Below are 14,960 nucleotides of genomic sequence, written 5' to 3' on the forward strand. Positions count from 1 at the left end.
TGTCCATCTGGCCGCAGCAACCGGGCACATTCACTGCTGGATCAAGCAGCGACTCAAAGGAAGAGAGACGGGGAAGGTTGGTTCCGGGTGGCACAGGCTGCTTCTGTGCTCTGGAGCTGGGGGGGAGAAAGGGTGGGAAGTACCTGAATCCCAGGTGTAGGAAGTGTCTGCTGCCCAGTCTGGTCATCGCCTTCCTGGCCGTGTCATCCAGGCTTCTAGATCCTTCATCGTTCACCGCGACAGAAAGGATTCTGCCCTCCGGCACGGAGTTCAGATACTGCACCAGACGTTCGCTCTCTTTCTTGGACCTATATGTGTCAAACCTATAAAGGGCAGAGAGAGGGAATTCTAATGACCCCAGTAGTTGCCGCAAAAGACTGCTGCACGCCTGTCGTGATGGCAACAACTGCCCTCCCTCCAAAGACCCCAAAGGCTGTGGCTCTTCACGGAGAAAGGCTTTTATTGTAACAAGAAAACAATCACCCCAAACTTCACGAACGAAGTTCACCCCCTCTCATTGACACAAAATGTCAATAAAATATCGATTTTTAAAAGCTGCCATACCACTAGTAAACAGAATTTCCAAGGATGCACAATTTATAAAGATCCCAATTCTCCCTCAAGGTTAAGTAGAAAGATTTTTTTGTAATTACAAAGCAAACTCCAAATGATTGTGTCTTGGAAGCTAACAAACCAAATAGTTCTCAAATGAGTCTAGGGAAAAGAAGCCAGCATGGACGGCCAAGAGCAGTTCGGCAAGGAACCCACCGGTGGTGGTATGGGCGATGGCCGGATAAGACGTTCCTGAGTTCTCAAACGGGGTTTCAACCGTCTGTACAACCTGGTCCCCTCCTGCGTATGCACCCTCATCCTCCCCTCTGCTCCCCAGAATTGTCTTCTGCAGACCAAGCATGTCTCGGTGCCCGGCGACCCCACCACATATCCACTCCTGCCTCTCCTCATTTCAACTCTCACGGCCATCCGGCCCTTGTGACCCACAGCGACCCGAGAGGCCAGAGGAGAGCTGCCTCCCTGGGCTCCCGAGAGGGTCACTCTGGTTTTCTTTTCATCATATGTATTCCGTCTGTGTGCTGAGCAAATAATCTGGGCGCTGGATCACATGACGGAACAAACACACAGGATGGAGATTGTAGGACAAGTTATTAACAACCTGTGATAACTTTGATTACTGAAAGGGAAGATAATTTGCTGATAAAGATCAAAGACTGCGGATATATTACACCTCAGTATAACAATAAATGAACTGACTGTAACTCTGATGGAGTAGAAAACCTCGCCTTTGTGCCTCAGTGAGGCCGTCGTTCTGAACTGTTGATCTTGTGGATCTAGTGCAGTGTGGAACCAGGACGCCACCGGGGTTCCCTCCTTCCCTTGGACCACCCCGTCGCCACTCTGCCAAGTCCTCACGGCCTTTCCCAAACAGTGCAGTCACACTCATCCCAGGAATATGGGCCATGTGTGTATGTGTGTAGAGAGAGACAGGGAGACAGCACCCTGGTGACATAGTGGCATAGGGGCGATGTGTTTGGCTGCTAACAGCAAGGTCAGCAATTTGAACCTACCAACCATTCCACAGTCATAATTTACAGCCTTGAAAATAGAATCATAGTGACTGCAATATATTTATGTATATATGCATGTGTGTATGTATAACTATGCATGTATGTAAATGTGAATGACTATATATGTATGTGTGTATACGTGTGTGTATAAGTATGCAAAAGTACATGTGTGTGTGTGTATATGGATATACGAGGGGTATCCAGAAAAACCTGGATGGGATATGAGGAGGATAGTCCATTTGGAGTTTGTTCCACCAGGTCAGACTGTTAAGCAAACTTTCTATTTAGAGGTTCTGAAAAGACTGCATAACAGTGTGCAACCAAAAAATGGCCTGATTTATAACAGATGGGGGACTGTTTTTGCCACCATGACAATGCACCTGCTTATGCAGCCATCTCAGTGTGTCAGATTGGGGCAAAGAATAGCATGCCTCTCTTGCCTCACGTACCTGACTCACCTGACCTCACTTTGTGTGACTTCTTTTTGTTTCCACCAATGAAGAGGGCCATGAAAGGACAACGATTTGACGATGTAGAAGAGGTTAAAAGGGAAAAAGAAAAAACAAGGGGGGTGCAAGCAGGTGAGTTTGAAACATGCTTCCAAGAGGAGATCACAGATTTGACCAATGTATTAAGTATAATGGAGAGTACTTTGAAGTTGATAAGATTGTTTTGTAAAAAAATTTAAATACATAGCTTTGAAAAAAATCTGATATTGGGGGATACCCCCTCGTATGTCTGTATGTACATATCAGTATGCATATGTGTACCTATATGTGGATGGACATATATATGTATGTGTGTGTCACACAAACCAGTTGCCATCAGGTGGGTTGTAACTCAGGGCCCATGCGGGCAGAACTGTGCCCCCACAGGGTTTCCTTCCAAGCCTTTCTTCCAAGGGAACTCTGTGTGGATTCAACTGGTAATCCCTGGCTTGCAGCCAGCAGCCCACCTTGTAGGCCGACCAGCAAGCCCCTGGGCGTGCGTGCTTAATGTCTTTATGTACTCCCACACCTTCAAGCTCTCCGACTCTCCAGGCCACAGAGACACGCTTTAAGCCACGGAGATTTGGAGTGAGCAAGCCTTCTGTCTTTGTAATCCCCACAGCAGCTGTCTGGATAACTTCTTTTTATCCAGTTTAGTGATGAATTAGGCTTGAAGCTGGAGAGCTACAAGTCATGACTGTACATATTTAGGAAGCGGTGCCAGGGAAGTAGCACGTGACTGAGAGGACAGCTCGCTCTCTCTCTCTCTCTCTCTCTCTCTCTCTCTCTCTCTCTCTCTCTCTCTCTCTCTCTCTCTCTCTCTCTCAGAGGCCTGCACTCTTGATCATCCTGGCATTAGCTGTTCACTGTAAGCTTGGGCTTGCCCAGCCCCAGGCTGGGGTAGAGGGCCTCCCCCAGCGACCCAGTAGAGCCAATCCTGTGGTCCAGGATGCACCCAGACGCAGGTTTGAACCCTCACTCCCACGCTCACCGGCTTTGTGCCTCTGAGCTCAGTTAGCCTCTCTGAAGGAAGCCTCTGCATGGTCATTGGTGCCAGGTTGGGGGGGGGGGGCGGAATACCAGAACCGGCCTCTCAACATCTAACTGGATCCCGTGGGCGCCGCAGTCCACACGGCCCTCGGCAAGGGTTATATGATCGCTGCTAAAATTCACCAGAGGTCAAGGGCCGGCTGGCCTGCACACGCCAGCGAGCACTTCAGCATGATCCTGCGCCCCTGCACGCTGGCACTCGACGCTCAGGCTGTTCCCAAGGAGGTCCATGCCTCCTCCCTCGCGAAGCGCCAGGTCTCCTCCTGGAGCGGTGTGCTTCCCCGTCCATGTGTTCCTCTCAGCGGCCTGCGGCAGCCACCACAGAGCCTGAATGAGAGCCCCAGGAGTCTGAGAGGCAGGTCCCCGTTGGTGCTTATCTGCCAGGTTATATTGGGGTCCGGGAAGAGGCAAGAGGAGAGTGAGTGGGAGACCTGTCCCTTCTGGCTCTCACATCCACCCACGTCCCTCCTGCGCGTGCCTAGGCCTCTGAACAAGCCTCCCAACCATATTCCAATGGCGTCGGCGTCTACACTCCCCCACGCAGTCACTCTGCACACAGCAGCGACACGGTCGTTTAAGTCAGGCTCTTGCCCCTTCCGAAAGTCCTCGCTCGAATGGCTTCCCATCTCCTTTGGAATAAATCTTCCCCGACACCTCCTTACCATGCCCTCCGGGGCCCCTGGTGGCACAGTGGGCTGCGTTGGGCTGCGAACTGCAAGGCTGGAGGTTTGAGCCTACAGCTGCTCTTCCTATGAAGACGCTCAGCCTCCGAAACTGCGGGAGCAGCTCAACTCTGCCCTGCAGGGCGGCTGCGAGCGGAACCGACCCGATGGCTGTGGGCTGGCTGCCCTGCCCTGCCAGGTCCCACACCTCCCTCATCTGTGTCCCCAACAGGACTGCACGTTGGCCTTCCGTCACCCATGGAGGTCCGCCTTTCTGGGGGGCCCTGTGCCCTTCTCACCTCTGTCCCTCTGCGGACGCTGTGCAGGGTCTCCCGCTGGCCTCGCTTTGACGGTTGTTCTCAGTGCACATGCTGCCTCCCTGACCTCCCTAGTGGCCTTACCCCTACCACGCTCTACCAACGCCCCGTGCCTTTCACTAGTCTGTCCACGAGTCACAGTCGAAATCTATCTATCTGACCCTCGTGTGTGTGTGTGTGTGTGTGTAAGTGTGTGTGAGAGAGAGAGAGATTGGGTATGTGATTGGATGTGCTTGTCCTTGGGGACCCCTCCTCTGGCCCGTGTCATTCTCTGCTGTGCCCCCACCACCCGGAAGAGCATGTCGCCTGAACGCGTGCTCACCAAGTCCGTGCTGCTTGAAGAAGCGAGGGCTGAGGCGAGGACACACTTACCGATCCGAGTGGATGACGGCCCCTGACTTGGGGTCGATGACATGAACAATGACTCCACGATGACCCCAGCTCCTTTCGAAGAAATAGCCTCCTTCCGCCATGCCCCCTGGACGAAGGGTCTTGTTCAGGAACGTCCAGGCGAGTTTTTTCTGTCCGTGCAACTCCAGGGTGCCCCCTCTGCCGACCCCGATGTACTTCAGACCAAAGTAAGGGTCTGGCTCCACACCCTCATCCGCCCTACAAGAGAGAACGACTCCTGCGAGTCACCGCTGGACCAGACACCGAGCCCACGGGGCACCGTCCCTGCTCCCTGCCTCCCATGTGGCCTACGGATCCAACCACCCTGGGGAGGATCGAGTAGGTCAACCAAGACCGTGTTAGCAACCAGCTTTTCCTAAGCTGACCCAAAGCACCCTTCCACCCCAACACATCCACAGCATCATCTGCTCATCACGAGTTGACGAGCTGCCGCTTCTGCTGTCTGTTGTGTCATGATCTTCCATTCGGTCTCTATCAGATGTAAAATCATCACCTGGACAGGCCCGGCCGACCCGAGTGTATTCTCGGCTACCAGGAACACAGCCAGGGATAAACACTGCAAGGAACTTTTCTTCATCTTGTCCATCCTAAGCTATTAAATCAAGCCTTCGCCAAGCCTTTTCATATCATGACAGGACTGGACGGCGGCGGAGAAACTGGCATGGATCTTCTGCAGCGTAAGCATGGCGCCCAGGCCACAATAAATAAAACGCCTCAAGAACTTTCCCTGGCTCGTCCAAACCACCGTGTCTGTCTGGTCGGTGATTGTGATCTGGCAGGACCTCATGCCGACTTCTGTCTGACACTAGAGCCGTCTTGCGTCTCTCTCCACTTCAAACAGCCTCCTTCCCGATAGATCCAAGAATATAGCCCTTCACCCAAGGATGCGGTCTACCCACCTTCCATACAAAACGATGTGGAAGTTGCCCTGGTAAGGGCAGTGGGCACTGCCAGCATGCAGTTCTCCTCCATGGTCGATCAGGATGTGCCGGGTGCGCAGCACAATGGGCTCCTGGTGGTCTCTAATGACAAGCTTTCCTGAAGAGGCAGGAATGGGGTGAGGTGGCAAAACACCAAAGTCAGGGGTGAGATTAAAGCAGGGCAGCCTCCTGCAGCTCCCCGCACCCCCAGCTCATCCAGGCAGGCAAAGTGATACCCTAACCAAGTAAATATTGTTTTCCTCTTTCTACCTCGCCACGTGCAAGGAAACCAGTCTGGTCTCCTGCCATCCCTGCCTGCACACGGGGAAATCCAGAACCAAGCACCCAGGGCTGACACACCTAGGACTGCTCTGAACCCCAACAAGGGTTTCTTGGTAGAATGACTTCTCTCATTATGATCAGCTCTCTGACAAGCATCCCCAGGTGCTCGGTGCTGATGGCTCTCTCAAAGGGCCAGACACTCCGGTACTTTTTACTCACAGCCTGTGACATTCACTCTGTCCTTCTGAAGCGAGGGCCACTTGCATGCCTTCTGATGCATGCATGGGGAGAGAGGTAGATGGCCTTACCTCCATCTGTGATGTGCAGGGAGTAGAATGTGGCAGAAGTGGTGAGCAGTAGCGCCTTGTCCTGGCCTATGTGCACGTGGTGGTTCTCATCGTGACCAGGGTTCCAGGGCTGCAGCTCAGGGCTCTGGTCAGGGCACTCAGTCGCCACTGCCAAGGACAGATAGATGTCAGGATCCCTGCACCTGCCCACAGACCACGAGGGGGCTGCCCTCCATCTTCATAACCCCTGCCTCATCTCTCCACTTGCTACTGAGTCAACCCCCATCCAAAGCAGCCCCGTGAGGGTTAGTGTCCCACAGGGGTTTCCAGGGAAGGAGATCATCAGATTTTCCTTCTAAGGTGCTTCTGAGTGGCCTTGAACCCCCAACCTTTCCACGAGCAGCCATTTTCAGTACCCCTGGACTCTGCCTCTCCTCCCGAGCTAAAAGCCAGGCCTCAGAGAGCAAAGACATGCCCTCTGGTGCACACGTCAGTCGTCCTGCTGTCTAGTCCCATCTCTGTCACTAGGTCCTAGTCGGTCTCTGGACACATCCCTTCCTTTTCCTAGACTCAGTTTCCCCACTTGTAAAGTCATGTGTAGACGGGCGACTCCTCAGGGCATCCCGGGATCTAAAACCAGTCAAGCATCTCCTTAGACTATTAGGCTCCCAAGTCATGGTCTCCTCTGGAACAGGGCTGGATGAGGGGAGAAAATGCCTCCCTTTTGCGCGAGAATCTGACCTTGGAGCAAGGTTCTGGAGCAGGTCTCCCTGGAGACCCAAGAAAGAAGCCCTGCTGATACCAAGGAACTGGGAAGCAATTTCTACACGGAGAGGAGCAAGACATGAACCATCAGTAGTACCTCACGGGACAATCATGCTTGGGCTTCCCTATGAGCAGGGACGCCCGTCACAGGGCAGGTCCCTGGTAGGAATGATGGACAGCATGCCCCTCGGGGCTGTTGTCAGGGAGGCAGGCTCCGGTGCAGACTGCTGGGGCAGCTAAGCAAGCATGGGCCCCACATCTCTCCTTGGACAGTCTTGGTCCCTCTCACCGGAGCTGTCACCTGGGAAACCAGAGCCTAGTTTCTGCCTGGCTGGGGGGTGGGGGTGGGGGTGGGGGCTGTTGCAAGGCACAGCCTGGATCCCCATGAGTCTGCGGCCCCTGTGCCCCCATCAGGGTGACGAGCCAGCTGAGTCTAAAAGGCCCTGTGGTGGGGGTGGCAGTATGATTTCTCTGGCCCTAACAGAAGCCTCGGGGTACCCAGTGTTCAGGTGGGAACAAGACTGGGGTCCAGCAGCAGGGCCTGCAGGGGTACAGGCGGAGGAGGGGCTGAGGCACCAGAAGGCCCACTTGGAATGACAAAGGAGCACCAAGCAGAAGAGACAGGCTCCGATGGGATGTGTTTTCCTGTCTAGAGAGCGGTGAAGTAGGACACTCCCCGGTGGGGGTGGAGGGCTGGGAGGGGGAAGCCACAGTAGGGGCAGGGTTTCATGTAATGTGCACTCAGGGGAGGTCCTGGAGAGAACAGCTTAGGTCCCAGAGGGCCGGGCTGGGATGCCACGAGTGAGCCCCAGTCCCCACCCCCCCCCCCCCAGGCCCCTAGCTGTCATGCTTCTAGATTCCTATCTAGTCACCTCTGAGGGAGAGTGTGTCTCTCTCTGGAAGAGAGCCTGCCCCTGTACTCCGCACTGCCTCCCCTGCCCCCTCGGCCCACTCGCAGGGCACCAGGCGGGGACAGGCCTCTCTGCTTCCCTGCATGTTTGCTGCGTGAACTCACTCCTCATCCTCCCCAACTCCTCCGCCACGCTCCATCTGCTCGCCATGCAGGCCCTGGGTCTCTTTCACTAAGAAGAGAGCTTCACAGTTCTCGGAGTTCCACTGAAGCAGCGCGTCCAGCTGTTGTAAACCCCAAGGGGGCTCAAGCTGTGGCAATAAGATGCTTTTAAAACCGCAGGGCTGCTCATTCCGGGTTTCCCAGTGAATGGGAGAGCAGGGTCCCCTGGGTGGCAGCAGCAGCAGCAGCTGCGGTGGCTGCCGGGAAGGTGACTGGGCTGCCTCGGAGCTCAGCAACCAAAGGTTATCATGGACGTGGGGTACTGGGGCCCAAATGCCCATCTCTGTGTTTGTCTCCAGACGGGGTCAAGTGCACGCCTGGCTCTCAGCAGAGGAGAGGAGAGGCCGCAGGCTACCCTCCAGCTCGGTTGGAGCTGGCATGTCAAGTTTCCCCAGTGTGGGGGAGCACATGTGGTCGACTGGCAAGCCCGGGCGCGCAGGCAGGGAGCCATGTGCGTGGGAAGGAACCACACCACTCCACTCCCAGACCCAGCCTCGAGGTGTCGTGCAGCTCCCAGTGCCCCATGTTTGCACCTGATTTCCCAGCTGAATCGGGAGGGGGTCGTTTTGACCCCCTCAAGCCTTCCCAATCACCGGGAGCACAGCCCTAGCGCTGCACCGCTCTGATGCCGCAACTCAAGCCAAGCCATGACGAGCTTGACCTGCGGTGGACAGTCCTCTGTTGGGGCTAGCTGTCTGGCTCCTGACTGCGGCCATTCGACTGTGGGCTTTTGCCTGTAGGCAGCAGGGACGGGCTGCAGAGGGTCAGCAGGCCTGCCGACTCACTCTGATGGCAACTACCTGCGCTCCCTCGGGAGGGGCCGTGCCCCTGAGGAGGCAGGGTGGGCATCCCAGCAGGTGCTGGGAGCATGGCTGCAGGAACAGGCTTCTCCGTCCCCTGCCACATCAGCTACACCAGAGAGCAGGACAGAGCGGGGGAGCCGGGATCTGCCTCCTGTCCAAAGGCCTGAGCTCCAAGGGAAGGGGGTGCTAGGAAGTGCCCCGGTGAGGGCCTCATTATGTTGCCCCCCTTGGGGGTGCCAAGGGGGGGTCACCCCTAACTCAATACTTGTGTGTACTTCAAATCAATGAGTGAAGGACAAAGGGATACATTCAGGGACTAGCTCCGATGATGGCGTCCAAAGTGAAAAATCTCCATCGCTTTCTATGTCCCCTAAGGGTCAGAAAGCGTCTACAAATAATCACAGGGAAGGAAACTTAGAGACGGATAATGCCTTCCCTGGTGGACTGAGGAAAAACAAAGTTCATACACCATATGGCCTTTCTTCTTAGGATAAGAAGGCATCAAACCCAATGAATAACGATAGTGTTTTTGGTTTTTCTCCAAAGAGCAATTAATGGTGATAGTAAGGCCTCCCACCTGTCAGTTAGCAGTCATCAAGCAGTTGTTGGCTGTTGACATCCTGGGGGACTTGGCTATCACAAAGCTCCTATTCAAAATGTGGAACCCCCACCCTGCCATTTCTCGCCTTCCACCCCAAGTTTGGTGTAGTTGATTGCTGTCGCCTAGAGGCCAGGAAAATGCGCTTTGTGACCCGGGCTGCTCATTCAAAGAGCTCAAAGAAAAAGTTGTGTCAAGGGACTCAGACCTATGGCCAAGAGCCCTGGTGGAGCTGCAGAATTAGCTCTGGAGCGCTAACGGAAACGTCAGTGGTGCGAACCTACTAGCTGCTCTGAGGGGGAAAGCGGAGTCAGTGTACCTCCAGAAAGACGTAGCATCAGAAGCCCCAGGAGCAGTTCCACTCTCCTCCCCGGTCATCATACGCCAGAACCCACTCAGAGGTGGTGAGTGGGACCCAGGAGGGGAGGGGCTGGTGAAATCAGGCAGTTCAAAGGTAAGCTCAAAAGCAGGTTAGCAGAGCTGCGGCGCGTTTTCCTCTGGTCCCCCTTCCAGAATGCTCTTAAACATTGGAATTTGTCACCAGCATTTAGAAAATAAGGACATTTTACATAACAGCATAGATCTTCCATTTCTTCAAAGTCAGAAGAGGCCAAAGCACAGAGCTACCTTCCCACAAGGTCCTGCTGAAGGGTGGGCCTCCCTGCAGAGACGACGGGGACCGACCCATGGTCCCATTTGGCTGGACTCATTCACGTATGCTGCACTATGGGGTCCTGCTTTTAGTGCACCCCATCACTTTGTGGGTGATGAGACTGAAACACACGTGGGCTGTTCCTGGGATCATGGAGTCAGCCAGGAAGAGTCAATCCTGACCCCAGGGCTCCTCCCGAGACCCCTGAAGCCCTGTTTCACCCAAGGGCTATGCCCTTCCCAGCTGAGCTGCGAGGTTTCATGGTGGCGTGGCAGCTCCTCACCTGTGCATGGGGCCCCGTGGAAGCTGGCCAGGAGGAGCCAGCTGATGGTCAGCATCGCCCTGGAGGGGCCGTCCCGCCTCCCAGAGGCTCCCATGGCGGCAGAGTCGTCCCTGAAATGGAAGCACACCAGGGTCAGATGGGCAGCCTGGCTGGGCTCAAGTCAGTGTGCAGGGTGACAGGGCCAACACAGGGACAGACAGGGCCTGTGTGAGCTCAGAACCAGAGGTGGTGGCAGTGACGGCAGTGCCGGGGGACCACATTCTAGCCAGTCCATGCCGAGTCCTCCATTCAGCCTCCCGCTCTCACCAGGGTCCACGGACTTGGCAGATCAGCTCAACAAGTCCTGCACCGTGCTGCCCCTGTGTCCTGCAGACCCCTCGAGAGATGGGCTTTCATTTTCGGTGCTCAACACCCCCACCCCCTCCAGAACGGAGCCCTTTCTCTGATGTCAAGAAGCCGAGAAGAATACTCCGTATTCTAGGCAATGGCTTTAAGGGGAGAAAGCAAGTGCTTGGCTTCCATCTTCGCTCCCCACTGCTGGCTGGAAGGTAGATACGAAGGTTGGATCTCCAGCGCCATCTCAGGCCATGCAGCAGCAGAGCCACTGGAAGGAAACCAGGCCCTGACTGTAGTAGAACTTTATGACTAGCTAGGGATTGATTTTTACACGAGAGACAATGAAGCCACTTCTGGAGTTTTCCCCTCCCTTGAGCCCATACAGATGGTAGCTACATATGTATCAGGGAAGACTTAAAACAGGAACTTTAAAATCAATACAAAAATCCCCTGTCAAATGCCAATGGCAATTGGAGAGACATCTGTGCTCATGTCATACCCAGAGCTTAGTCAACTGGATGTTGGAAGAGGTGGGCTTCTTTGTCTACCTCCACCTCCCCCAATCCTCCCCAGGGTATGTGTGTGTGTGTGTGTGTGTGTGTAAAACACAAAATGTAAGTAAAAAACCTCGCTGACATGGAGTTGACTCTGACTCTTGGGGATCCTATAGGACAGGGGAGAGCTGCCCTTGCAGGTTTTTTGGTAGTTCTATATGGGATTGGAAAGCCTTGCCTTTCTCCCTTGGAGTAGCTGGTGGTTTCGAACTGCTGACCTTGCAGTTAGCAACCCAACTAGTTAGCAACCACTCTGCCACCCAGCCTCTCATCTTCCCCAGAGTGTGTCTCTATTTGTGCCCAGAATCAGGCAACTATTCTCTCGCACAGAGGTAAGGAGTCCATGTCTATCTCTCACAGGCTCCTGTCTTCAAATAGGTTCAGGGCAAATCCAGCCATCCCCGATATGAGTGGAATGCTCAGTGAGCTACAGGGGCAGGAGGGGACAGAAAGAGGAGCCGCTGGGCCCCTTGCCTGCTCGCTCCCACAGAGGTGTGCTTGGGGGCCCAGAGAGGGAGGAAATGATTCTCTCAGAGTCAGTGCCAGTGGTGTTCTTACCCTGTGGGCACCCTGCCTGGGCCCAGGCCTGATCTGCTGAGAACAGCAGGGACCATTCTCGCCACTTCCGTCAGCCTGCTGAAGTCACACATCGCAGCCTCTGGGAACAGCTGCTTTCCCAGGGTCCCCAGAAGAGGAGGGCCCGCGTGCATGCCCTATGCGGTAGCAAGGAGGAGAAACCGGGGCCAGAATGTTTTCGGGGCCCTCAAGGGAAGGCCAGAGGCCTGCTCGCCAGTCTGGACCAGCTTAGAAAAGCCAAAGGCCATTTGCTGTCTGCTGCCAAAGATCCCAGATCATCATGGGGCCTTTCGGAGGGGAAGCTGGGCTTGGGGGCCATGAACGTGGTAAAGGAATATGACAGCACCAAGCCTGGAGGCAGCAGGAGGTGGGTGGCATAGGAGGAGGGCACCCATTCTACCCTGTGCAGTGAGTGACCCCCACACAGCCAACTCCTCCTGTTTGCCGCAGACTTCCCAGGCACAGAGTGGGAGGCTCATTCACATCGACTTTTAAGCTGTGAAACACACACACACACACACACACACACTGCTGCTATCGAGCCAACTCTGACCCACGGCAACCCTATAGGACAAGGTGGAACTGTTGCTGTGGGTTTCCAAGACTGTAACTCTTTACGGAGGTAGAAAGCCTAGTCTTTCTCCTAAGGAGAAGCTGGTGGCTTCAAAATGCTGACCTTGCGGTTAGCAGCCCAACATGTAACCAGGACACCACTAGGGCTCTTCTGAGCTCTGATAGCTCCATGATCGATCCCAGCTCATGGCGGCCCCATTTGGCACAGAGGAGACTTTCTTATGGTGCCGGGTATTCAGTGTTGTGTTGCTAACCACAAGGCTGGTGGTTCAAACCCACTAGCTGCTCTGTTGGAGAAAGATGAGGTTGCCTGTTCCCATAAAGTTGTAGCCCCAGCTACCCTTGACCGGGTTGCTATGGTTCGGAGTGGGGATGGCAGTGAGACTGGATTGGACTGAATCTTTGTGGAAGCACCTCAGCCTTTTCTTCGGTGGCATTGCTGGCTGGGTTTGAACTGCCAACCTTCCCATGAGCAGGAGGGCACACGGTGTCGCCCCAGAATCTGATCATAGACAACCTTTAGAATAGCAACAACAAAACACATTGCTCTCTGAATACCTAGGCAATCAAATTCTACATGGGGAGAATCAGGCTCAAACCCCTTCTTCCTGATATTAAAGAAATGCCTCCTGATGTCGTCCAGCCTTGTCAGAGCCAGAGGAGGCCGCAAATCTCCCTGCCCAGAGACACGAGCCCTATCAGCGAGCAAGAATGGTCCCCTGAGCTGGCTCTTCCAGGAGGGGCTTCGCAGCATGGAAGTCCAGAGACCTGAGAAACATTCTGGTAAGGTGAATCCCAAGAATTCCTCAGTTGGTGATCAGAGGCTTCCTGGCAATGGGAAGTGGGCCGCGGGTTCTCCAGCTGGCAGGACTCAGTCTGGAGCAGGTTCCCAGCTGTGGAAGGCCGGGGACAGCGCACAGAGTAGTAATGCCAGACGCCTCTGTGGGGAGCAGTGCATCGGGGCCGGCCGCCCGCTGCTTTCGCTGGCTTACAGGGTTGCTTGAGGTGGGCTCTTGATGGCCTGAGCAAAGGAAGCCCCTTCCTTCAAGGGTGCAGCGAACCAGCCTGTGACCAAGAAGCCTATTTGCACCCTTTTTGGAGGTCTGGCGCTTCGGGATACTCCACAAATCTTCACAATACACAAGCTCCAGTTTTCCAGAAGCTCCACATTTCCCAGGTCCAGCTGCCTCTTGGTCCTTCTTTGCCAAGTCTCACAGGGTGGGGGAGGCCGGTGCCAGGCAGGAGTCAGAGGCTTTGTGGCTGGTACCGCTCGCTGCTTCTCTCAGCTGCCAGCACTCAGCAGGCGTCAGGGTCTCCCTGCTTCCCTCAAGTGACCCCGGCCAGAGCTGCCCAGGGGTCCAAGGTGGGTCACCTGCTGAGCAAAAGGAACAGTGTGTTACACGAGCCTCCAGAGGGGTGAGCCCTTGCTCAGGCCTCGCTGAGCATCAGAACCAGCAAGAGCATGCCCCTGGCCTCCCTGCCTCAGTGAGGCAAGAGAGCCTGCTGCCCATGAGGCTACAGAGGCCAAGACTCTCTTCAGGGGCTGCCTGGGGAAAGGGGAGACAGAGAAGGGGGAAGAGGTAGCTGGAGCTCCGAGGCAGGAAGCACACTGAGGGGACCAGGGAGTGAGACCACGAGGGACAGGTCCCTGGCCCCTCGTCACACCTGCATGAGAGCCGTTCTTGCTTCAGGCAAACCTAGAGGAGGCTCCGTTCAGTGTGTGGCCAAGATCCTGAGCCCCAAAGTCGTAAAGGTCTCAGGCTTACATGACGAAAACACACTAGCCCCTTGGAAACTGGGGTGGCACACCCTAAACTCCAGGGTCCTTGTGAAGAGTCAAGAAGATGACCCTGTGTCCGAAGGTCCCCGCAGTTACTGTGTGTGACCAAGTCGATGCCAACCCTAGTGACTCTCTACGACAGTGTAGAACTGCCCCAATGGGGTTCCCTAGTCAGGCACCTTTGTGGGAGCAGAGTACCCCGTCCTTTCTCCCCCAGAGAGGCTGGTGGATTCGAACCAGTGGGTTTTTCAGTCGGTAGCCTTAACCACTGGACCATCTGGCTCCTCCCGAAGGTCACCGGCTCGTGTAAATGGCTGCTCACCACAAGGTTGGCGACTTGAGTCCCAACCCCCCACCGAGTTGCCTCAGAAGAAAAGCCTAGTGAACTACTTCCCCTGAGCTCCATCAGCCATTGGCAAGTCCGTGGAGCAGAGGTCTGCATCGACAGAGAGGGGGCCACAGGGCACCGGACCCAATTCCACTGGTCTAGGAAGCATCCTGCCTGACTCGTCATGTTTCAAGAAGTGAGAGCTACATGTGGCGACCAGGAGGGGCGACTGGAGAATGGGCTCCGACAACCTGGGTTCAAGTTCCAACTGTGCCACCCACCAGCCAAGAGCGCTGTGTGTTTTCACCCTCTTACATGGGAGGAACAATTCTACCGTGACCACGAGTTTTTTGTATGAGGTCAAATGGATACAACCTCTCTAAAACTGCTTGCCCATACACCCCAGCCCTTGATATTAGGTCCTGGGGGGAGGGGGCGAAGTGCAGAGTCTTGCCTCCCCACAGCCCTCACCAAGCCTCTCACTGGCCAGTGGAGGGAAAGACAAATACACAGGTAACTGCAGTCCGAAATGGTGGGTGGCCCTCTTGCTGGCCAAAGGAAGATCCGGAGATGGGCCCGTCCTTCACATAGGATGGAAATTCACTCTGGGTGTCTTGTAACAGAGGTTAGGGGATCTGAG

General features: G+C 55.0%; 1 protein-coding gene across 3 annotated transcripts in view; it reads right to left on the reverse strand.

Moving 5' to 3' along the window:
- The window catches only part of CEMIP (cell migration inducing hyaluronidase 1), a 160,348-nt gene that overhangs the window by 61,154 nt on the left and 84,234 nt on the right, over nucleotides 1-14,960 (reverse strand). The window contains exons 5-10 of one of the 3 annotated variants that reach the window (XM_075558072.1): nucleotides 12,981-13,584; nucleotides 10,174-10,283; nucleotides 6,022-6,168; nucleotides 5,411-5,549; nucleotides 4,473-4,709; nucleotides 144-323 (exon numbers count right to left, since the gene is read on the reverse strand). In XM_075558072.1, the coding sequence (XP_075414187.1) occupies nucleotides 144-323; nucleotides 4,473-4,709; nucleotides 5,411-5,549; nucleotides 6,022-6,168; nucleotides 10,174-10,283; nucleotides 12,981-12,991 (824 nt within the window). In that variant the 5' untranslated portion in view covers nucleotides 12,992-13,584. Of the gene's footprint in view, nucleotides 1-143; nucleotides 324-4,472; nucleotides 4,710-5,410; nucleotides 5,550-6,021; nucleotides 6,169-10,173; nucleotides 10,284-12,980; nucleotides 13,588-14,960 lie in introns of all 3 variants that reach the window. The other 2 variants (XM_075558071.1, XM_075558073.1) reach the window with 2 other exon arrangements.

This window comes from Tenrec ecaudatus, chromosome 9, assembly GCF_050624435.1.
Source record: "Tenrec ecaudatus isolate mTenEca1 chromosome 9, mTenEca1.hap1, whole genome shotgun sequence".
NCBI classification, from domain to species: domain Eukaryota; kingdom Metazoa; phylum Chordata; class Mammalia; order Afrosoricida; family Tenrecidae; genus Tenrec; species Tenrec ecaudatus.